The sequence below is a fragment of the Argiope bruennichi genome, chromosome 4 (genome assembly GCF_947563725.1).
Source record: "Argiope bruennichi chromosome 4, qqArgBrue1.1, whole genome shotgun sequence".
Classification (NCBI taxonomy): domain Eukaryota; kingdom Metazoa; phylum Arthropoda; class Arachnida; order Araneae; family Araneidae; genus Argiope; species Argiope bruennichi.
This window is the reverse complement of record NC_079154.1, coordinates 104,744,592-104,768,970: the sequence shown is the minus strand read 5'-3', so window position 1 is coordinate 104,768,970 and position 24,379 is coordinate 104,744,592. Positions and strand designations below refer to the sequence as shown.

General features: G+C 29.8%; 1 protein-coding gene across 1 annotated transcript in view; it reads left to right on the top strand.

Moving 5' to 3' along the window:
- Positions 1-24,379, top strand: part of LOC129965744 (ankyrin repeat and fibronectin type-III domain-containing protein 1-like) — a 619,339-nt gene that overhangs the window by 11,105 nt on the left and 583,855 nt on the right. Inside the window, exon 2 of the mRNA XM_056079892.1 lies at positions 17,534-17,695. Within this exon, the coding sequence (XP_055935867.1) occupies positions 17,534-17,695 (162 nt within the window). The remainder of the gene's footprint in view (positions 1-17,533; positions 17,696-24,379) is intronic.

Here is a 24,379-nt window from a genome sequence, read left to right as displayed (position 1 = left end):
AAAGTTAATTCAGCGTGTAAAACACGCGATAAAGAGAAAGCGATCATTATCCTGCCATCTTGGGTCATCATTACTGTTGAAAGCAGGGGCAAAGAGCGGAACTAATTTTCGGCATTGAGTTTTTTTTTTTTTTTAATAAGGAAACTTTGTGTTGCCATCTAGCGTCTTGTTCATGAAACAAAAAGTGTTCCGTAGTGAAATACTATGATTTTAAAAGCCTTTTCAATTGTTATATATTTACAGTTATTGCTCAGAATTTATTGGTCTGGTTTTCTTTTCTGTCCTTTTTTTTATTTAGTTTATTTTGAACCTAGTACCACCTTTGTTCAAATTTTATTAACAATATTTTATATGAATTCTTTACAGTTTGTATTTAAAAATTTTGACAGTGAATCGAAAATAATCGCTTGATGAATTCTTCTTATCTGTTCTTAAATTTTTCGATTTTTAAACTGATTTTCTTGCTGATATCTTAGACTTTGGGGGAGATTTTTACATCCACAGAGCTTTTTTTTTATATCAAAATGCTATTTTGTAGAAATATCTTTTTAAATCGACTCTAAATATGACTTACTTCATGTTCCTTCGTTTTGATAGCTTACACAAATATTTTTCTTCGTTTTACACTAATATTTTATACTTGATCATATATTTCATGCAGTTTAGTCATATTTGAATCACTGACCATTAAATCCAACAAATCTAAAATTGTGCATTTAGCATTTAGTAATCTATGTTGTATCCTTTTTTATATATCAATATATATTTTTGCAACTGTTTTGCAACTGAACTTTTACACCTATTAAATGATTAAATTCAACCATGCAATTTATTTTCGTTACTAAATAAATTGCATGGTTGTATTTCAGCATCAAATTCATTTATTCTATTCATCAAACTCATTTATTTTACTTTTCAAAGGACTTCGACTTCTTTTGTATCCACGTATTTCCATCTCTACTGTGAATATCACCGAGATTCTTCATGCACGAGCATGAGATAATATTGAATTATATGAAGAGAGAATTTCTAAGAAACTAATAAACTGTAAAAGAAATTTTGCTGAAGACTTTAAGGAAGCATCAGAACTTGCATATTAAAAAAAGAATTATTCTAACTTAAGGAAAAAGGATTTATTATTAAAACCAGAACTGCTTCTCATATGTCATATGCATGAGCGACAGTAAGAAAGTTATTTACACGACTTCAAAAAGTAAACCAGAATCGAAATTTTGCAATCACTTTATTTCTACCAGAAAGTTCTAAGCAAAATCTATTTTGGCTTAATTATTTCCATTTTTTTTAATTGTCTAGACATGATGTTAGTTTTTCAATATCTTTTGCAAAGAAATATCGTCCGACTTCTCACGCGAGCATTGATTTTAGAATTTGTCTCTACTGATGGTCTTCCATCGCGCTTAGCGTCGTACTATCTGTACAATTCATTCTCGGACAAGTTGTACCACTTCAAGATAGCTTGACGTGACACTGTATTTTCACGCTAAGCTTCATGCAAATGTTGAAAAATTTCAATGTTGTTTCAGTGTTTTCGCCCACAAAATGCGAAACATTGCACGGATTTTCAATTTGGATACCATTCGCAGCTGCTGAAACATCTTTATGGCTGGCTATTAGATAAATTAAAATTGCTCTGAAAGCGACTGTCACATGATACAGATAAATGCATGAAGTGTTGCCACAACACATGAAAATAGTGTTTCACTGAAAATTTTTATGAAGGAAGGTAACTAATTTTTTGTCAAAAGTCTTACCGAAGTAGGAAATCCCCCGGGGGGGCACCTCGAAATGAGGATGAGATGCTTCGGGCATGGTGTTGGATCTCGCCACCCAGAAGGGTACACTAATAGGTGGGGGATCTGACTCCTCCAATCGATGACGGGACGTACTTCCTCCGGGGATGGTTGTACCATGGCCGGTGACGGCCCTTAGGACTACAATTCTCGCCAATGTTGCTGTTGCGGCGGCCCGGTCATTCAGTTTTTATTGTTTAAATCAGTGTGGCTTCGTGGCGGGTCGGAGAGTTAGATGGCTGACTTACCGAAGTAGGAAAATTAAACAACTTAACCGAAGTAAGAAAATTAAATTGACTTCAGCAATATTCTTTCAAATATTATCGAGGGAGTATTCTTCTCAAGAGTATATCCCTGGAGTATCCCCTTCTCTGGAATATATCTACGAATGGAGTAAGGGTTCGGAAAATCTTTATTTCCACAGAATTGAGCCAAAATTTTATACAGATTCACGAATTTGGCTGACATCAAAATTCACTTATCTAAATTTTTATGCCTTTGAACTATCACGTTCACGTACTCCCAAATATATCACATGGATCTATAGACGTTCAATTCTTGAACGAATTTATTAAAAATCTGATTCGAATCTACAATTTTGTTAATAAATTTATATTCTTAATTATAATATATTATAGAGTGAGTATTCTTTCCTCGAATGTATCAACGAATGGAGTAAGGTACATTTTGTCCTTCATAGTGCACTGAAGAAAACCGAAATTCTAGGGAAATTCTTTCAACAGATTGGAGCCAAAATTCGAACAGATTCACAAATTTGATGACGTCAAAAAATATCAAATTTCATTTGTCTAATTTTTTAAACTTTTAAATTATCGCGTTCACATACTTGCAAGTATATCATAGAGTAATAGACGGTTAGCTCTTGAGTGGATTTATTTAAATTTTGATTCTAATCTTTAATTCTAATGATAAACCTATTTGCTTAGTTCCCTCTATCTAGATTCTCTCATTTTTTAGTTATTATGGTCATATGTACATGTATGGTGAATAGTATATAAGCCAGTTAACAACTCTTCTACCCGTACGATCGTTTTGATATAATGGTTTAGTTACTGGACTGCTAACCACAAGGTCCCAGGTTCTATCTTTCGCTCATACCAATCCGCTAAACATGAAAGGACGTAAGGAAAAAACTCACATCTACAGATTTCATTCAAAATTTGATAGAAAATTGCAAATACGTTGAATGTCATATACATATTTCCAGCCTGTAGCTTGCTATGTTTTTGAGGTATCGTAATCACAGAAAAACAGACAAATACAATTAAAAAAAAACTATTTTCAGTTTTTGGGAGGAACTGAAAATGTAGATTTATCAAAACCTTGAGGTTGAATTTTGTTGGAGACTTTAAGCAGATTTTGATTACAATTTGAATATTTCGTAGATGAAAAATAAAGTAAATAAAAATAATGAATATATAAGAAAGCAATTATTTTAATTATGAAATTTATTTACATAATAAAATCATCTTGAGATTTCTATTACTTAACATTTTATTTCAGGCTTGCCTACTTTTTTTTTTTGTCGTGTGACTATTTTAAGCCAAACTTTTGCGCAGTAGCTTCTGAAAGTAAAGACCCCTGAGCACCCGAGGGCAGAAGTCGGGCTTGTAGCTCAAATGAAGATAGCACACATACACACTCGCTTGCACAACCCCTTTCTACAAGGGGGCTCATTCACGCATCTCACAGAGAGAACATAGATCAATGGGAAGACGAGCTACCCCTAGGTTATGACTCCGGTGACTACTTCTTTTTAACTGCCAATTAAGACTGAAATTTACTATTAAATATGCTTTTCTTTATATTTTACGTAGAAAGTTTTTACATAGTTTTTCCCCACCATGCCAGGTTTCAGAGGTGAAGCCGGGTCTAAATTATCACCCCGTTTAATTTAAGTCACCCCTTCATTTTATAATGCAGAGATATTCAAACTTTAAAAAATATTATACCATGTAAATATGAATCAAAATAAACATATTATCAGAACAGCATTTTCGAAGCACTTACAGTTAAGTTACAGCACCTATGTAGAGCTCTTACAGTTAAGGAATAAAACATATATACACTATACATTACAGTAAAAAGTGGGTAAAAATACATAACAGCATATATTAAGATTTATTAATGATTAATTACCTTTGTTGACTAGCTTTCAATAGATAAATAAATTATAATAGTAATAATAAAATCAAAATATATTTGAAGAAAGAGCGAAAGAGTCTAATTAATGCATTAAGTCTAAAATTAATGCATTAAATATCCATGTTCATAAGCGTTCATTTGCATGAAAAGGACATATTTAGGGATATACTGTAGCATTTAAGAGTAAAAATTTATTTTACTGTTGCATTTGTATTATTTTTTGAGATAGCAATGAGCTTATAATGTTTTATAATTACAATTCATATTACAAAGCTTTTTGGAAATTTTATTCTAAATTATTACAATTAAATATAATGATATTTTATTTTTTATATCATGTTTGCTTCTGAAATAAATAGGCTTCATAATAATGTAGTTTGATATGAACGAGAAAAAAATTTGAAATAAATAATGAATGATATAAAAACAAGAAAATACTTTTCAACCAAATATAATTTTCGAATAGCCATTAAAATGTTAGTAATTCAGGTAAATAAGATTAGTGCATTAATATACTATTTTTTGTTCAAATATATCACTCTCCTCTTCTCCCCCTTCCCCTACTGCTTCATAAATTGATAAAATGAAAGCAAAACAAAATATTGCTTAATCTATAAATCGATTTTCTTAATTTACTGTTCCTATTCATTTTTTGATCTGTCTGTTTGTTAACTACTGTGATTGAAATAGAAAACTTACGAAACATTTTGCAATTTTCCAATGTAAAGACTCAAACACTGAAGACTAAAGCAACCAAAATGATTCCTAGAACTGATTACCACTATTTGTAAGATGTTGAGTTTTTGATGCAACTTCACTCAGAGAAAACATTGAGCTTTAAGGAGTTTTTGAAGCGCAGTTCATCGATTTCATTCTTTGCTAGCCCTTCCCATTTCTATAATACACGTAACGAGCTTTTCTAAAGGTGATTAAGGAAATGAATAGACATTGATTTTGAAAAGAACTTTAGAAGTTTCTGGTTTAGAAGCGTGCTCGTATTTACACAAGCGCTTTAGAATTAATTCCGGTTTTTAGATATCTATAGATAGTTGATTTATTCTGATAATGCAAACATTCAGTAAATAATCCGGGAAAAGGACTTACTGTAATAAATTAAAATAATGATGTTTGATTTAAGAGAAAGGTTTTTTGCAATGATGTTGTCGTCGATTTGGCTGGGAAATATTTTACATAGAAATTTCACTGAATTTCGTAATTTTTAAGATATTTTGTGATTAAAAGGCAAGAAAGCTGTCTGAGATACTGTCACAGCTGTGTTTACTTACTCAGTGAACAATGACGCAAAGGATAATTAATATGTTAAAGAGAGAGAAAAAATGCAACGCCTCTGATGATGTTTTATACTTTAAAAATGACTTAAAAATAACTTACTTTTAGCTTACTTTGTTAAGCTAAAATATGAATGGTTTATTGAAAGTTGGATTATGTTGGTCTGGCTATGACGATCAATATTATGTGCATTAATTTAAAAACAAAGTCTGTATTGCCATTTGGATTAAAACCCAGACCTACCCTTATTTTTTGTCCAATGATTATTCCACATATAGTCGTCAATAACAAGTTTCGAAAGAAGAATTTCGTGTTGAAATAATGTTGTGAGAATTCGCATTTGATTCATTGTCATCTCCTGATTATTCCACATATAGTCGTCAATAACAAGTTTCGAAAAAAGAATTTCGTGTTGAAATAATGTTGTGAGAATTCGCATTTGATTCATTGTCATCTCCTGATTATTCCACATATAGTCGTCAATAACAAGTTTCGAAAAAAGAATTTCGTGTTGAAATAATGTTGTGAGAATTCGCATTTGATTCATTGTCATCTCCTGATTATTCCACATATAGTCGTCAATAACAAGTTTCGTAAGAAGAATTTCGTGTTGAAATAATGTTGTGAGAATTCGCATTTGATTCATTGTCATCTCCTGATTATTTCACATATAGTCGTCAATAACAAGTTTCGAAAGAAGAATTTCGTGTTGAAATAATGTTGTGAGAATTCGCATTTGATTCATTGTCATCTCCTGATTATTCCACATATAGTCGTCAATAACAAGTTTCGTAAGAAGAATTTCGTGTTGAAATAATGTTGTGAGAATTCGCATTTGATTCATTGTCATCTCCTGATTATTCCACATATAGTCGTCAATAACAAGTTTCGTAAGAAGAATTTCGTGTTGAAATAATGTTGTGAGAATTCGCATTTGATTCATTGTCATCTCCTGATTATTCCACATATAGTCGTCAATAACAAGTTTCGTAAGAAGAATTTCGTGTTGAAATAATGTTGTGAGAATTCGCATTTGATTCATTGTCATCTCCTGATTATTTCACATATAGTCGTCAATAACAAGTTTCGAAAGAAGAATTTCGTGTTGAAATAATTTTTTGAGAATTCGCATTTGATTCATTGTCAAATCATCCTAGATCGTCCCCAAACCCATGTCTGAGTCAACAATTTAAATGTTCAGATAAACTGTAGTTGATTTTATGAAGATATATTTTCGGTGCAAACTTTGAAAGAATTTATCTGAACAAAGATTATTATTGCTTCGGATTTGTAGCTCTATTGTGTTGTTTTTATTGTAACTCTTTGTGTTTTAATTTATTCAATATTTTTCTTCTTTCTTGAGATTTAAATTAATGTAGTGTGCTGTACATGGCATTTGTATTCTAAGGAATGGCATTGCGTATGCCATTTGCATTCTAGTTTTTGCAGATCGAGATGACACCTTAATATATTCTTTCAAGATACATCCTAGAATATTGAAAAATAGTTTACAAAGAATTTATATAAAACATGAAAGTACCAAATCAGTGCACAGTTTAAAAGAATTTCATATACCATGCACGTTCAAAATCATTAGATACATTCTATACGCAGTACTAATCGTGTTCCTTCACCTTTGGCTCTGATGATAGCAAGTATTGGATAAACATGAACTTTGAAGTTACTGAAAAAGTTAAGGATGTACTATATAAGCAATAAAAAAAAATGACAGTTTCTACAGATTAGATGTCGACATTTTGGAGCAATCAAGAGAATTTTCTACACATCTTTTTTTAAACAATAGATCTTTTCTAAATGAGCCTCACAAATGAAGTATTTTTTAAAATCACGACTAAAAGTATTTTTCAGTCTTTAATTCATTCATTTGCAATCTTCAATTGGAAGTATTCTTTAACTCATAAAGAAACTTTTTTTTAGTTTCGATGCTTCAACCAAAGACCAAAGACTCTCATCTCTTTTTTTGGCCGCCGGAATTTAAATTAAACCCAATCATTAGAATACCCGTTTTATAGAGTGCTATATATATATATATATATATATATATATATATATATATATATATATATATACATTGTGAGCCTTTTTAATTATATTATGCTACTATTTGTGACATTATATCTCTTCTGTCATTGCACGTCTATGTCGTTCATTGGTGATTTTCATCTACTATTCCGCACTTTGTCCGAAGATTTTTGTAGTGGCAAGAAGTTAGTTAGTTAGTTAGCTACCATTTTACCGGAACTAGAATAAAAAAATAATCTTTTAAAAATAAAAAATAGAAATTTGTGGTTTCGTAGATAACTGTACCGACTATTTTCGGGCATTAATCATACATTTTCCTAGCCACTTATTTACTTTCCCCCGGAAATTCCAAGTAAAACCTTTATTGATGTTTTTAACACGGGAAAAGCTTTCTAACAATAAACGTGGCTTAAAATGCCAATGCATATAACTCAGAGCCTAGTCGAATTTTCAATGAGAAGCATTTCTAATATTTTGGGTTTTCTGTGTAGTACTCTCTTCATATTCTGATTGAACTTAGCAAAGAAGTCTGAAAGGATAAGAACGAGTGTGTAATAGAAACCATTTCACCGGGATAAGAATATCAGGATATGCTATTGACAGGAAAATGAAAAAAGGATGCCGGCATCCTGGCATAGGAGTAGCGCGTCTTCCCCTTGATCTGGGCGTCCCGGGTTCGAGTCCCGGTTCGGGCTTGGTTGTTCATCTGTGAGGTGTGTGAATGTGCCCCTCTGTAAAAAGGGATTGTGTAAGCGAATGTGTGAGTTTCATCTTCATATGAGCTAGAAGTCAGACTTCTACCCTCGGGTGCTCAGGGGTCTTTACCCTCAGAAACTACGGCACCCCCTTTCTGTGGTTGGATGCAGATGCGAGTTATTTTAAGTTTATGAATAGAGAATATTCTTTGGATTAAAAAAAAACATTCACAAATGAATTTCGATTCGGTAAAAAAAAAAAAAAAATGCGCATGACAAAAATGATCAAGGTATGCACGATTGATTTTTAAGAATGTTCTAACAATTTTGTATTTAAGATGTTGTATTTAAATGGCAGCAATTAATTTACAAAACTTCACAGTCAATAATTAAAGGTTTGCAAGTGGTACAAAGGATCTTCGCTAAATGACATTCGAGGAAAGAAAATGCATTTGTATAAGGAAATTGACTCATAGTCACATACTTAAATATACAATTTACAATGATTTAGAAATTATTTTTACTTTCTACCATTTTTTCCATGAACAAGCCATGATTTTTTTCTGTTTTGTAAACTTGCTTTCGAAAGTAATTTTTTCACTGAAATAGATTTGATTGTCAGATTATGTAATAAGAATATGTTTTATACTTACATAATTACTTTAGATTTTATTTTGTGTTGCCTTTATGCATAACACTGTATCTTTAGCCGGAGTCCTGGCATAGGGGTAGCGCGTCTTTCTCGTAATCTAAGCGCCCTGGGTTCGAGTCCCGGTTCGAGCATAGTTGTTCTTTATCTGTGTTCTATCTGTGAGATATGTGATTGTGCCCCTCTGTAAAACGGGGTTGTGTAAGCGAATGTCCTCTTCATATGAGCTAGAAGTCAGACTTCTACCCTCGGGTGCTCAGTGGTCTTTACCCTCAGAAGCTACTGCACCCCCTTTCTGTGGTAGGGCGGACACGCCATCTTCATCATCATGAAGAGAGGATGGAAGCTCAATCGAATAATAAAATGCTTTCAGGGGAATCAAGCTGCAAAATAAGTTTCATGATGCAAAAAAGAATGTGAAATATTATTATTTATTGTTTTTAGTATGAACTTGAGTGTGAGTCTTGTTAAAAATATATTGTAATTGCTATATATTTCAAACTAGATATTTTGATTATTGACATTCGCTGCATTCCAAAGCCGTTTGAATTGGAATTTTTTTTTGAATTTTTTCTATCTTTTTGCCAATAGAATTGTTTTTCTGTGAACACCATAATTCAAAGAATGCAAACTATTACACAATTGATATTTTTGTGTTGTATTCATAAAACTATAGGTATGTGTCTAATTTTGGATTAAATCCATCTACAAAAAGATGGCCTACATTTTTATCCTAATGTCTGCATTTTTATCATATGATGATTTAATAGCTTAAACAAGCAAAATAATTTGGATACATTATAATTAATATTTAGTCATTAATCTTAAAATTTGAAATCTATTAGTTGAAAGTTAAAGATGCAAAATTCATACCCGATTCTCACCAGTTCTACATAAAATGCATTATATTGTCGCGAATCTGGAACATTGATTACCTTTATAATAAAAAAGAGAATTTTATTGATATTAAAAAGGATGCTGAGCGAATGATATCCGGTTATGGCACCAAATTTGGCTACCTTTTGGCGACAAAAATGAAGGATTACGCAATTTGAAAATATTGGAGTTATTTTTATTAGGACTCTAGAACATTCGATATCCTATAAGAGCTAAGGCGTACATACGAGAAGTAGTCGAATCGAAAGAAGCCAGTAGTCGAGTGAATTTTCTTTTTGGAGTGTTATTTCCATTTGAGTTTTCTTTGAATTTTTCGTGTTCTTGCGATTGTTTAATAATGGCTTTCTGCTTGTGTATTGTTGATATTTGCAGGAACTGTTTTGTGTATTATTATTTTACGTTTTATTACTTATTTTCAAGTAATATGAAGCATCCTTTTCTATTATCTAAGCTACAAGACTTTTCTCTTTACAACCATCTAATGGAATTTCCTTAACTATATTTTTTCCTTATTGTACAAATATTCAAGAAAGATTAGAACAGAACACTTTTTCTACTCTTTTAGATGTATAATCGTCCTGAACGATCTTTCTTGTCTTACTTGTTATTTCATATCCTAATTTTATCCGCGAATTCGTACGCGGAAATTTTGATGTGTATGTGTGAGAACTAACGGTCTGAAATATAGAAAAAAACACTCAATAAATGCAAAAAAAAAATGAAATGCACGCAAAAAAATTTAATCGAAAATAATGAACTGTTTTGTGTACACAGTACTTGAAATACTTGAAGAAAACTTGAAGTGCAAAATGAAAACACAAAACAGTTCATTATTTCGATTCGAAAGGACTTGAGAAAAAAATTCAATGTTCGACTCATTCTCACATTAACGAAACTGACTTTTCTCTACAAATAATAACGATGATCAGGTCAGACTGTTTGACTTGGAGCATCCAAACTTGCTAACATAGACAGCTAAATAAACGATTAAGTACGAGTTTCCTATGAATTTGTAAAAATGTCAGCCGACTTTTTATGCCTTTTTTGTGAAGAAATCAGTAGACACTCAGCAAATATAGACGGAAATCAATCTTCATAAAAATTCTCTTTTCTTTCAACAGATACGCTTCACATTGCTTCTTGTGGTTGTCTTTCATTTGATTCTACACATTAAGCATAATCTATACTTATATGATATGTGTGTGTGTGTTGGAGCTCTACAGGTCAGACCGTTTGACTTATAGCTACCAAATTTGGTACATGTATACCTTGGAAGTCGGAAATGTGCACCTGGGTTCCCTTTTTTTGAATTTTTAATTAGAATTTTAATTATTAATTAAAAACTCACTTTCCCGTCAAAAAATCTTCATTTTCTCCACCGCCAAATGAATAAGGATTCATTCCCCCCCCCACGCTAATGAGGCTAGGCTTAAGATTTTTCGGCGGATTATTTCAAACGATTCTGTTTATTTTCTTAATGTTTGATGTATTTAAAATGAAACATTGTTAATTAATCGATCTTTCAGATTCATTCTGAAGTACTTTTGAATTAAAATAAAACAGGATAAAGGAAATTAAAAATTTCTAATCTGCATAGCGTTACCCCAACTGGCGTAGAAAAATTCAAGCATTTGCGTTACCGTAACTGGCGTTGAAAATTCACGCATGCGCATTGTGTTCTGATTGTTGACAATTATTATCAACGGATGCGGACTTGATTTAAATTATTTTTAGGTTAGTTGCATGCTTTTGTAATTAAATTGTATTTATGTTAGTTATATATATTTTTTTTGTATATGCATATAGTTTTAAATACATAGTTTTTTAAGTAGTTTTTTTTAACCTGTTTTCAACCGATTATTTTAAACGATTCTTTTTATTTTCTTAGTGTTTGATGCATTTAAAATTAAATATTGTTAATGAATCGATCTGGTCATGATGAATCTGATAAAATTTTGTTGACAAATTCTCGAAATATTACATAAATTAAGAAAGATATTTTTTAGTGCCCATAAAGTTTAAACTCTCAGTGACACTGTTTTCAGTAATAATATTATGGAAAAATACTTTGTTTCAGTAAAAAGTATTATTATATTAATTGCAGATTAATCCTTTCCACTTTAATTTAAAGTATAAATTCTACGGGAACTAACAGACAATTAGAAAGATACATATTACGTTTGACTGAAGGCCTTTATAATATTATGAGCGAATTATAGGACTATCAAAATTTGAAGTTTTAAAATATTTTGATGAAACTATTAAAGTAGGAATTGCATAAAATATTTAATTATTAAAATTTTAACGAACATTTAGATTGGCGAACTGGCTGGTCGCCAAAGGCGGCTAGTATTTAATAAATATGAGACATCAGATTCGTTTTTGTATATTGATTCTTAAATGGGCGATGTATTTATGATATTCTTGAGAGCTCATGGAGCTTTTTATTTTTATTTAACCCAGAAATTTGTGCATGCTTATTATATGGCAATGGAAACTCTGCAAGATTAAATGACTCCCAGTCGTACTATTATGCTTATGGAATTTTATTAAGTGAACACTGTAGCTTCTTCACTCATAGAAAAGAGATATAAGTATTTAAGAAAATAAGTATTAAGAGTAATAAGTATTTACGAAGAAACTTTCATTTCTTATCATGCTTTAATATCATTCATAACTTTAGCTAAAGCTGTATTTGGAAGGTTGTTATCAGGTAAAACTTGTCAGTGTATGCTTACTTCATGCAAAATTCGTGAATATACTGAGGTCAAATTTTGTAAAACCTTTAAAGGGAAAACAAAAGATTTCGGTTGGTTCTTGCTACCTGTGTAAAAATTTATATATTCTTGTTTCTCTAGACCAAGACCTGGCATCGTGCAATTCTTTTAAACCATAATTTCGGTTTCTCAAAAGTCAACAAAAGATATAAATGCTATAAAATAAAATACTAGTTTGAATTTTGGAATAGATCACACTTGAACATTTTTCATGTTCTCTACTTATTTCAAAAAAGAAAGTACATATATGTGTTGGCGCTGTACAGGGAAGACAATATGAACCGTGTGTCAACTTGTGCAAGTTGAGTACACCCCTTTCCGGAGGTTGTTATCTGGCTTATGAAGTTATCACCACGATACTCCACCACCAGTGAGTCGGTGGAGTTTTATCGTGCCAAGTGCTATGGCGGGCGACGGCGAGCATGTGTGAGTGGTTGCTGCCGGTAGATGGAGCCACGACAGCTGAACGAAGGATGCGGTTGTTTAGAACCAGGGACACCAATGTGCAAGTTTGAGGCTCGAACTCGCAACGTTAGGATTCATAGCCGAGTAACAAAGCCACTAGACAAAAGTGTACATTCCCTTCTGGAGATTGTTATCTGGCTTATGAAGTCACCACCACAAACTTATCAAATTTAGCACAGATGTACTTTGGAGCTTGTAATTGAATTCACAACAGTGCATTTTATTGTTTCGTAAAATATTTGATCTCATAACTTTGACCCATTGTGGAAAGATTTATTGAAAGAAAGATCTATTTAATATTTGTGTACTTTATATAAAGAAGAAGGAATTGAAGTTACTGTATAGAATTAACCTGACACTTTTAAGAGCATTATTATGTCATGGGACTTGACTTTATTAGGATAGTTCATATACACAATGGACAAAAGGGCTATTAAAATGATACCAACTTGATGTCTGTCACATTTTTTTTTTTAAATATGCTTTTCTGGGGGATATACAAGTACACGATTATTAAGTTATGCTTAAGGAATTTAATTGGAATTACGTGTTGCTAATTTTCACTGCGAACCAGTTGATCGTCAAAGACGGCTAGTATAAAAATATTAATAATATTGATCAAGTAGTTTTTCGATTAAAATGGGTGGATTCAAAATTTGTAAGTATTAAAAATTAATTATAAAATATTACAATAATGTTTGAATTTTATCAAAAATAAACTTAGAAAACTGTTAAAGGCTGTGAGCATATTATCTCATTTGAAAATGAAAGTAATATCATATCCAAAAATTTTTCGATTAATGATTTCCTTAAATTTAGAGTCAAAAATCTCATTAGAAATTATACATAGTTTCTATTCTTAATACGAATGTCTATATTTTAATTTCGCGATTCATGACAATATATATTCAGATGACGCAGGTAATTCTATGAAGCAATATCAAACTTCTTGAAACTTAACTTCTTTATACCACATTACATTTTCGTTTTTAGAGTAATACATATTCCATCTGATTCGATATCAATATTGATGGATTTTATTAAAAGTAAAGAAAAATAGAAATATATGACAGATAAAAATGGCAAGAAACAATAGCATTATATGTGAAAAAAAAAGAAAATTAATTATAAAATTCGAACTACAAGAATAAAAACGAAAAGAATATGCTGTTTACTAAATACAAAGATACATAAGCAAGAGATATAAAAACAAATAAAAAACAAAGCTATTTAATTAAATATTAAAATGATGATATAAAAAAGGACACAAAATCTTCAACACAAAAATCAGAAGCATTTCAATGTTTATATAATTTACAACATCGAAATATAAGTACATATATAAAAGATTAAGATAAAACAGAAAAAAAAAATGCACATTATATGAAATACAAAAATTCCAAAAAATCTCCCTGAAATCACGAAATAATTCATCACTGTTTTATCTTACTTAGAGAAATATTAATGACAGTAGAGAATCAGCAAGCTATTCTGATTTAAATTATCAGGATGTTAATATCACTATATAAGAATCATTTAAATTATCTTGATAGCTCTCAAATTATTTCTATGAATGTTGTTTACAAACATGCTAAAAAGCTACCAATGATTATTTATGAAAATTCAGCTAATGTTTGCTTTTATCATGTATAAATTAAATAATTCTTAGTGGTTCCATTTCTGTTGAATGTTGTAAAACTGAGTTTCTCTTTAACGTAAATAAACTTCTGGACGAACAAAGTATTCCTGACAAATCAAAACCATAGTGACACATGGAGTAGCGAATATCATCTTCACACCGGTGGTAACTTCAAGAAATACTTAAGTTCAACGAAGAGTTGTTGCAAATATATCATTTGGGAATGTTTGAGACCATTCAATAGAAAGTGCAGCGGATCGAATATTTCTGGTCGAAGTTTTACAAGTGCTTTCTAAAAGACATCATATTCAACAGTGTTTGAACCTTGAAATGGGATTTCAATTCATAGGTAATCCTACCTATTTCTACGGATATAAAACCTTTGATTATTATTCTACAGAAGTCAATTCATCCCATAGGTATTTTTCTGTAAATATCAATGATTTTCAAGGGACAATACACTAATAATTTCTGTCATTTGAATAAATTTGTATTCTTTTTAAATACTTGAACGGGAATTTAAAGTTTTCATGTCTTTAAAAACTGAATTTTATAAACGATTTTCAACATTTCCTGATGTGCTGGAGCGAAACTTCCCAAACATTTAAACATTGCAATCAAGTTTCTAGAACCTAAATCTGTAGCGATCCGCTTCATCCTCGGCACACTGAATTTTTTCATACATTTGTTCGGAGAGAGTCACACATTAGAAACATTTTTATGGTATAATGAACGAAAAAGGTTTTTTATAGGTTAAAATGAACGTTATTGGAAAAAATTATTAATAAATATAACTTTATAAAAATATTTATAATGGGCGGCTTAAGGTGTATGTACACAAAACTTCGAAAATCCTTCAAAATATCGAATATTTTTTTTTTTTTGATTAATAATGTTTTCTGATCCTTTAGCTTCCAAAAGATACCAAAATGTTGTCAATATTCAGAATATTTATCAAGTTATGATTATTTTTCTTGAGGTGCTTCCATTAAAAACTCTAGTTACGGTGTTTTTAAAACTCATTTTATGAAGAATGATATTTTCCCACTATGTTGCTTCATTCAAACAATCACAACTCAACAAGAAATGAACCAAATACAGTTATTTATATATCAAAATAAATCTGTATGAAATAGTGGATGTTTTGTGCCTCAATCAAAGATATTTATAGAAATAAATTTTTAATAGCTGTTTAAAAGTTAAAATGACAGAAAAAATCTCGCTTTTTCTATTCATCGTTGATGAAAAAATTGTTTAAAAAAACTATACATTTTTTTACCTTGTTTGAGGCAGACAACATCAAAACTAATATTAGGCATCATTTCCAACTAGAATTGTGTGCCTATACAAATTAGAATTTAAGATATCATGTTTCAAAAAATAGGCTAATTAGCTCATTAAATATTATTTAATTAATTAATCATTAGTGCAATAAAGTTTTTTCTCACTGAAATGAATTTAAACATGTATTAATAACCTACTGTGAAAAAATAGATTTTTAAAGTTAAAATTTAAAAAAAAATATCTTTAAGTGTGTACGTACACCTTAACGAACAAATATTTGCGAATTGTAAGAAAATACATTTACATCTAAAATCTTGTTTCGATCCACACAAAATTGAGTCGTGATCCATAGAATGGGAATCCTTGTGCTTTAAGCTTGGAATTTTGTATGCTTGTGTATTTTCAATAACAAGAAACAATTTTTAAATTTTCAAAACTTAATTAGCTGTTAATGCTTCAAATCCTAATATCACAAATTCCTCAAAAATATTATTGCAATAGCACCTCGATATTGGCCGGCATTCAGAATAGCCAGTAACATCGTGGAGTTGTAGTACAATATCTTGCGCTAATAGAGATAACAAAAATGATAGGCATTTCGACTAAAATTATCAAATATGATAAAAAATATACTTTAGAAGATGAAAATGTATATATCAGAATAATTAAAATAAATAAGAACTTTAATTGAAAATTAAGCGAGATTTTGGCGTTTTCCTGTGATAATCTCCAAAAATACCCTTAAACATAACTGATTTTTACATAGTTTTAAAATTTAAAATTATTGTCTTTAGATCATGTCAATTTAATTATCACTCTAAATTTTCTGCTTTTGCATTTTTTGAAAATATTTTTTTATTGCAGAATTTTTAAGAATAGATTTTATTGTTTCACTGGATTTCAAACTTCTCCATCATTTCATTAAATATTTTTTTTATTAGTAGTAAGGCAATCCGTGTGCACCACAAAGTACAGCACAAGGCTTACAGAAGTGAGTAGAAACAACTACATACATAGATAAAAACAACAGAAAAAAACAAAGCAAAAAAACAGCAAACAAGACTAATTAAAAACTGAAGCAGCAAAGGCAATACATTTACAGAATGAGAAAAAAGCCATTTTATGGTCGACCAAAACATAAACTTAATATTACAGGCATCGAGATCCACAATAAAATCTCTTCTCCCTTCAGTAAGTTCATTAAATATTTAATGGTGGGATTTTCTTCCATTGTAATAAGCAAAGGAAGAAAGACTTCATTTAATATCTATGCAGCATATGCGGAATAAGAAAAAGATGTTATAGAGCATCGAAATAAAAAAAATAAATGAACTGATTATAAAGTTTATTTTTATGGTACTATGGTATCATGAGGATTGACTCTAGAGGATAGGATAATTCATGTATACAATGGAGATAAAACGTGTTAAGTTATTAAAGTTGTGCAACTTTAAATTCTAAGATAATTTGCTACTTAAAAATATATTTTTGTGGTATAAAAAATATCGAGGTATAGATCAATTGAAATTAAGGAGAACCAATATTGCTGGCAAGTTAGCAGGTTGAAAATGCAACTGACCAATAAAAATAATAATAAATAAATAAAAATTTGATTCCGGATCAGTGGCTCCATCTATTAATGAGTTTGAAGAACAAATGAAAAGATAAAAAGAATAAGAAGATAATTAAATTTAAAAAAATCTATTGTTGTGGCAGCATATAAAAGTATGTTTTTAAAAGGTGCTTTTAATTCAATTTCTTCAGTATTAATTAGAATTATAGTGTTTAGGAAGCAATAATCGAAATTGTTCTTACAGAGCCGAGGAGTGTGATTGCGTATGTAATGATGAAGGGCTATGCTGTTGCCACGGCGAGAAAGATGCTCGGACAAGCTCATCCAGTGACACACCTGAGACACCTCTTAGGATGACTCCTGACTTTGAGGAGTTCGATGGTGTCGACGACATCTTGGCTGTCAGGTGAGTCCAAATTCATCTAGAACAAATTTATTTCCAAAAATTCAAATATTACATTGATGAATATTTTATGTGAAATTCATTTTTCCGATTTAGGTAAGAAACTCTTATAATTAAAAGAAATTTCAATTTAAAAAAATAACTTTGTTTTTTTAGAATTTTATATCATTTTTTGTCACATTAATACGGCAGTTTTTATGTGGAAATATCTGAATTTGATTTTTTTTTGATATTTCATCTATGTCTCAGTTTCTTAAATAAGAATTACTATTTAAAGAATATAAATTGCTATAAATTTATTTAAGTTGTATCAGTCAGTCTCACTAAGAAAGAATTTTCGACATGCATTCAATTTTTCATGGCTATTCCACGCAGAAGATTGGAAAATTCGATTGCAGCAAAGGCATGTAATGGCAAAGAATAAATATTTCATATCTTCTTTGGATAGTATGACTTCTCTTTCTTCTACTTATTGCATCTATACAACCAATAGGAAGCCCTTTGATTACGGGATATATAATACAGTTAACGTTAATGCCACCTAAGCCTTCTGGGATTCCATGTCATATTTAACATTAAACACCGTTAGAGATTTTTATGGAAGTGGTTATGGCAAATAAGAGCTTGAAAAGATATTGATTAATAAACAGAGGAAACTTCTACAATGCTACTTTTATTATTTCATTTTTTTATTCGTAACTTTTTCTATATATCAGTTGATTATCTTTTATTTTGTAATCATTTCTTTTTTGTTCGATATATACGAGTTGATTATCTTTCTTTTTTAATTGGCCTCTTTCTTATCTCTCTATGCATGATGAATATTTTCATTTTTGTATTCGTTTCCTATATACGCCATCTTATCTTTAATTTTTCTATTTTTGTTTTCATCTAATGCCTTTCAATAGTATATTTTTAACGCGTCTGAGTCTGCACAAAAATATATTTTCAAGATATCGTCTGCAAATAAATTTATATGAAGGTACACTCGCAATTTGTATACCTGGCATCCGACTATTACGTTAAATTCTGATGAACTTCAAAGGCATATGACCTCCCATATGGTTATTCTCCTATCCATTGACTAGTGTTTCAGCTGGTGTGAATTAATGTTGACTCATTGACTTTATCTTAACTATTACCGATAAGAAAGAAGGTTTCTTTTTTCACACTAACTATATCCACTTTATGTTATCGTTTATTCCATGCCATTTAATTATCCTATCGTTGCGAACCTATTTTATTGGTTTGCGCTTAATTTTTCAAGTAGCGTCGGGAAAGATTTCTAAAATTGCTAACTTTGAATATATTTTATGCAATATCAATTCATGAGTAAAAATATTTCAGAATTATTTAGTTAATAATTTGCCAGAAATTTAATGATTTAGCTTTTCAAATGAAAGTTCTTTCCTATTTAATTCTATACAAAAATCTCAACATATATTTTTTAATGAAATATCGTACTAAGTATTATTTGAACAAATAAGGATTGATTTCGTTACATTAAGTAACTTTATTTTAAACTAGTCGTCTTTGGCGACCAGATAATTCTGCAGAAATCTAAAATTTTCAATTAAATATTTATATATCTCGATATCTTAATAGCTTCTGCAGAAAAAAAATTAAGCTTCAAATTTCGACAGTCATATAATGCATACTATTATATATTACGTACATTGTGTTATATATCTCCCTAATTTAATCAGCTCCCGTTGAATTTAAATTTGAATTTGAAATGGAAGATATAAAACTTTAGTAAACACGATTTTTAAGTGATTAAGCTATTTAGAAGTGATAATTTATATAGTAATTTTAACTTTTATATTTCATAGAACGTTTTTATAGCTAAACTTAAATGTATGTTTAACTATTAAATGGAGCTACAAAATATAATTAGAAATGCTCTGGAGAGCAACAGATATTTTCTAATCGTATTTTTATTCTCTTTGTGTCACCAGAGAAAATCAATTCAATCAGAAGGCATAAGTTGTAAAAAAAAATAATAATAAGTTTAATCCAGCTTGGAAATATGCTTAACTGTTACTAAATTAATTACCACAATAACTTGCTTATGGAAATTGATCATTGTACTTCAAATAATTATATCACAACGATTGTTTTTGCACTATTTTAAAATTAAAAAAGATGCCCTTGTTTAATTATATCAACTTTATTTATGTGTAATTGTTTGATTTTTAATAAAATTTTACTTTAATTTAATACACAATTTTAAAAATGTTTTTGATGTTTTGAGAGAAAAAAAATGTTTTCTGTAGACATTATCTCTGAGAAAGGATTTTTATTTCTATTTCTATTTCCTAAAATATACATTTTAATAATAGTAGATTCGTTCAAATAAATTCACGTTTTTCAATCGTTTTAAATAACAAAGTGAATCCCTTTTTTTAAAAATGTGTTTCATATATTTCCGCCAACATTTAGAAAGTGAATTTGGACGAGCAAGTTATTCGTCAAAGGCAGCTAATAGGTGTTTTAAAAGCAAAAGATTTCAAATCAGCTTTTAAATCTTGTTCTTATTTTTTAAAATAGAACTGCAATGAATTTTCAGGTTTAGTAGAGTTAAAAACGAAATTTTCAAAGATAAGAAAATCCACTATAATTTTGTTCGATTATCATAATAACGCATAATTAAGCTTTCTTCGGAGTAGGTGTAAAGTCATAAAAAAAACAGAAAATATATAATTTTATTTTTATTTTTCATTTTCGTTTTGTAGATTACAACCCTTTTAATGGTTTCACTGTTTCGTGAGTCAATGGTGAATTGGATGGCGCAAAACTGATATTTAATTTTAGTTTCGTTAATATTGATAAAAGCAGACATTTGATTACAGTTTTATCAATTTTGACAAAAATACACTTTTAATTATAATATTTTGTATTCTGATAAACGCAAAAACTTATTCGGACCCGATTATTACTATTATTTACAGAATTTTTATTAGTTACAGAACTTTTGTATTTTAAAATTTATTGAATTAATGATATTGCAAATCAGTATCACAATGTATTAAGGTATTGTACTATATTGTACTGAGGGACTATATTTAGAGAAAGAATATTGTGAGGTTTTTTCCCTATGTGTATTCTTAATAAACAATATACAAAAACTGATATATCGGTATATGTTTTAATAACAGATTTCTTGCTAAGACTTCAGGTGATTTTTCTGGTTTTAATTTAAGCGAAATACAAATGTAGTCCAATTGCTCGTGGAGACTCTTCGAATTAATAACTTGTTAAGTCAGTTTTCTATCAAAAATCAGCATTTCCTCATCAATCCTTAATTAAAGGTTTAGACTGGATATGCTAAAGCCAGTGAGATTGGAATACAATCTTTTCTGTTGACGCTATTAACATATTTTAGAATGAAAATATTCTTCACATACTTGGATGAAATGCTAGTACATTTTTTTCTTCAGGATTACAATAACTGAAATAAATATATTTTTGTTTAAATTTATAGAATTATTTCAAAATTTTTAGAGAAGTTAAATTAAAATTTGGAATAATCTGTTGCATATTTACATATGGAATTATAATAGATCCTTCATTTTTGCAAAATAACCTTCGGCAAATAATATAAATGGCGATCGCTATTTCGGTAGAAAAAATATAAAAAAAATCGAAAACGCTGAAAAACCATCTAACCTTTTCAAGAAAAATTTATTTTGCTGTTCAACAATTGACACGCATCATATTCTAAATCATACGAAAAATGTTTGAAAACGACATTTCTCCCCATTTTTCATAAGAAAAAAGACGTCTTTGGAATAACTCAATTTAAATGCTTGACTTTTCATTTTATCAAACGCATTTGCAGCTCGTTTGATGTTCTGTCCTTATATTTTTTCCACGATAAAGATAAAAATAAATATATACTTGTTCGACTTTTATGTAACAAAGGTATGAATTGGGTTTTCGAGTGGAAAATATGAACAAGAATTCGAAAAACGGAAAAAAAAATATTCATGGGAGAATACGCAATCGAATAGTTTATGGAGCCCTGAAAAATATTATGCGACATGAGTTGCCTAACAAAGACGAAGTTCTGCAGCAGAATGTATAGATATATATTTCTTTTTATGAAAAAAAAATCAGTACTTGTTCATCAGTGTAGAAAATGCGAAGAGACGAGCGAAAAATTCTAAGATAAGCAAGAGCTGCATTTCTCCTTATTCCTACTTATGGTAAGCTTCTTTTGTTTTTCAGTTTTCTTGGAAAAGAAAAGGAATTTAGTTGAAGGTTTGGTTTCTATAAACAGAATTGATCGGAGCATTAATCTTATGTTTTGTTTCCTGAAGCTTTCTATTCTGCTTCTAGCACTGATATAGAAGTTTATAAAAATAGACTGGAAGCTTTCAGAAAGCAACGAAGATTTTGTTTGTAGCCTTACATTATAAAATATGTTAAAAATTATAAAACATGCTAGGAATGCTACATGTTACATAAAACATGTTAGAAATTATAAAACATGTTAGGAATGTTACATGTTACATTATAAAACATGTTAGGAATGTTACACGTTACATTATAAAACATGTTAGGAATGTTACATTATAAAACATGTTAGGAATGTTACATGTTACATTATAAAACATGTTAGGAATGTTACATGTTACATTATAAAACATGTTAGGAATGTTACATGTTACATTATAAAACATGTTAGGAATGTTACATTATAAAACATGTTAGGAATGTTACATGTTACATTATAAAACATGTTAGGAATGTTACATGTTACATCATAAAATATTTTAGGAATGTTACATGTTACATCATAAAACATGTTTGAAATGTTGCATGTTACATTATAAAACATGTTAGGAATGTTACATGTTACATTATAAAACATGTTAGGAATGTTACATGTTACATCATAAAATATTTTAGGAATGTTACATGTTACAGCATAAAACATGTTTGAAATGTTGCATGTTACATTATAAAACATGTTAGAAATTATAAAACATGTTAGGAATGTTACATTATAAAACATGTTAGAAATTATAAAACATGTTAGGAATGTTACATTATAAAACATGTTAGGAATGTTACATTATAAAACATGTTAGGAATGTTACATTATAAAACATGTTAGAAATTATAAAACATGTTAGGAATGTTACATTATAAAACATGTTAGAAATTATAAAACATGTTAGGAATGTTACATTATAAAACATGTTAGAAATTATAAAACATGTTAGGAAAGTTACATTATAAAACATGTTAGAAATTATAAAACATGCTAGGAATGTTACATTATAAAACATGTTAGAAATTATAAAACATGTTAGGAATGTTACATTATAAAACATGTTAGAAATTATAAAACATGTTAGGAATGTTACATTATAAAACATGTTAGGAATGTTACATTATAAAACATGTTAGAAATTATAAAACATGTTAGGAATGTTACATTATAAAACATGTTAGAAATTATAAAACATGTTAGGAATGTTACATTATAAAACATGTTAGAAATTATAAAACATGTTAGGAATGTTACATTATAAAACATGTTAGGAATGTTACATTATAAAACATGTTAGGAATGTTACATTATAAAACATGTTAGGAATTTAGTAATAATATTTCAGTTCAACATTGATTGAAGACTAATCCTTAGTAATCAGAATGAATGCCTTAGAATTTTTTGAACCAGTAATATACGATTTAAGAATGATACAAAATGAATAGATTTTAACATACTTTTTATTTTCTCCTTTTTGTAGAATAGAGAAAGTATAGTGATCGCCAAAAAATTGGAACTCGAGATTTTGACGAATCTCTACGTTTCAGATATTCCTGAGTTCGAAAAACACATTTTTGGAAAATATCCATCTGTCTGTGACAAAAATAACTCAAGAGCGCTTTGAGCTGGATGGATGAAGTTTGGTTTATAGTTTTTACGCCAATTTTCTATCAAATTTTGTTTAAAATCTGTTCTGTGGAAGTCTGCCCATTCGGCTGTTCGAATATAAGTTAAAACGATAATTACAAAACGAAGAGAGCTAGATGGGTAAACTTTGATTCATAAATTTAACAGGTATAATATAGATACCTGCCAAATTTTGAGCGAAATCCAACAAAGTGTTGATCTCGGTTGCTCTGCATTTTCAGAAGTTTTAGTTATATTAACGTCCCGTTGTGAAGCAACACTAGGGCTATTTTGGGACGGACCTTGTAATTTCGAGCCGCGGTCAGATGACGAGGACGATACCTGAGCTGAAACTCCCCTCTCCACTCCACACCAGCAGGAGGACGTTTGGTATGACGGATTTAACGTGCAACAGCCCCCTTTACACGACGGTTCTTCGGTGGAATCGGATCTCGAGCCTGAAACCCTACGGTTCACAAGCCGAGACCTTACCACCAGGCCACCGCGACCCCTGTATTTTCAGAAACATGTAAGCATGGTAACACAAAAACGCAATAACCGAAATATATGAAATTTCGTATGGGATTTTGTGACAAATGTAGTTTTGTGTTAAATTTTTGTTTCAATAAATTAGGGAAAATGCATCTAAAACAGAAATTCGATTTTTAGATATTATTAACCGCATGTCAGGGATCGCCGAAAATCTCACCAAATTTGACAGGATATATTCAGTAAAAGGGCCAAATTTACATCAAAGGCTAATATTTCGTAACTATTGT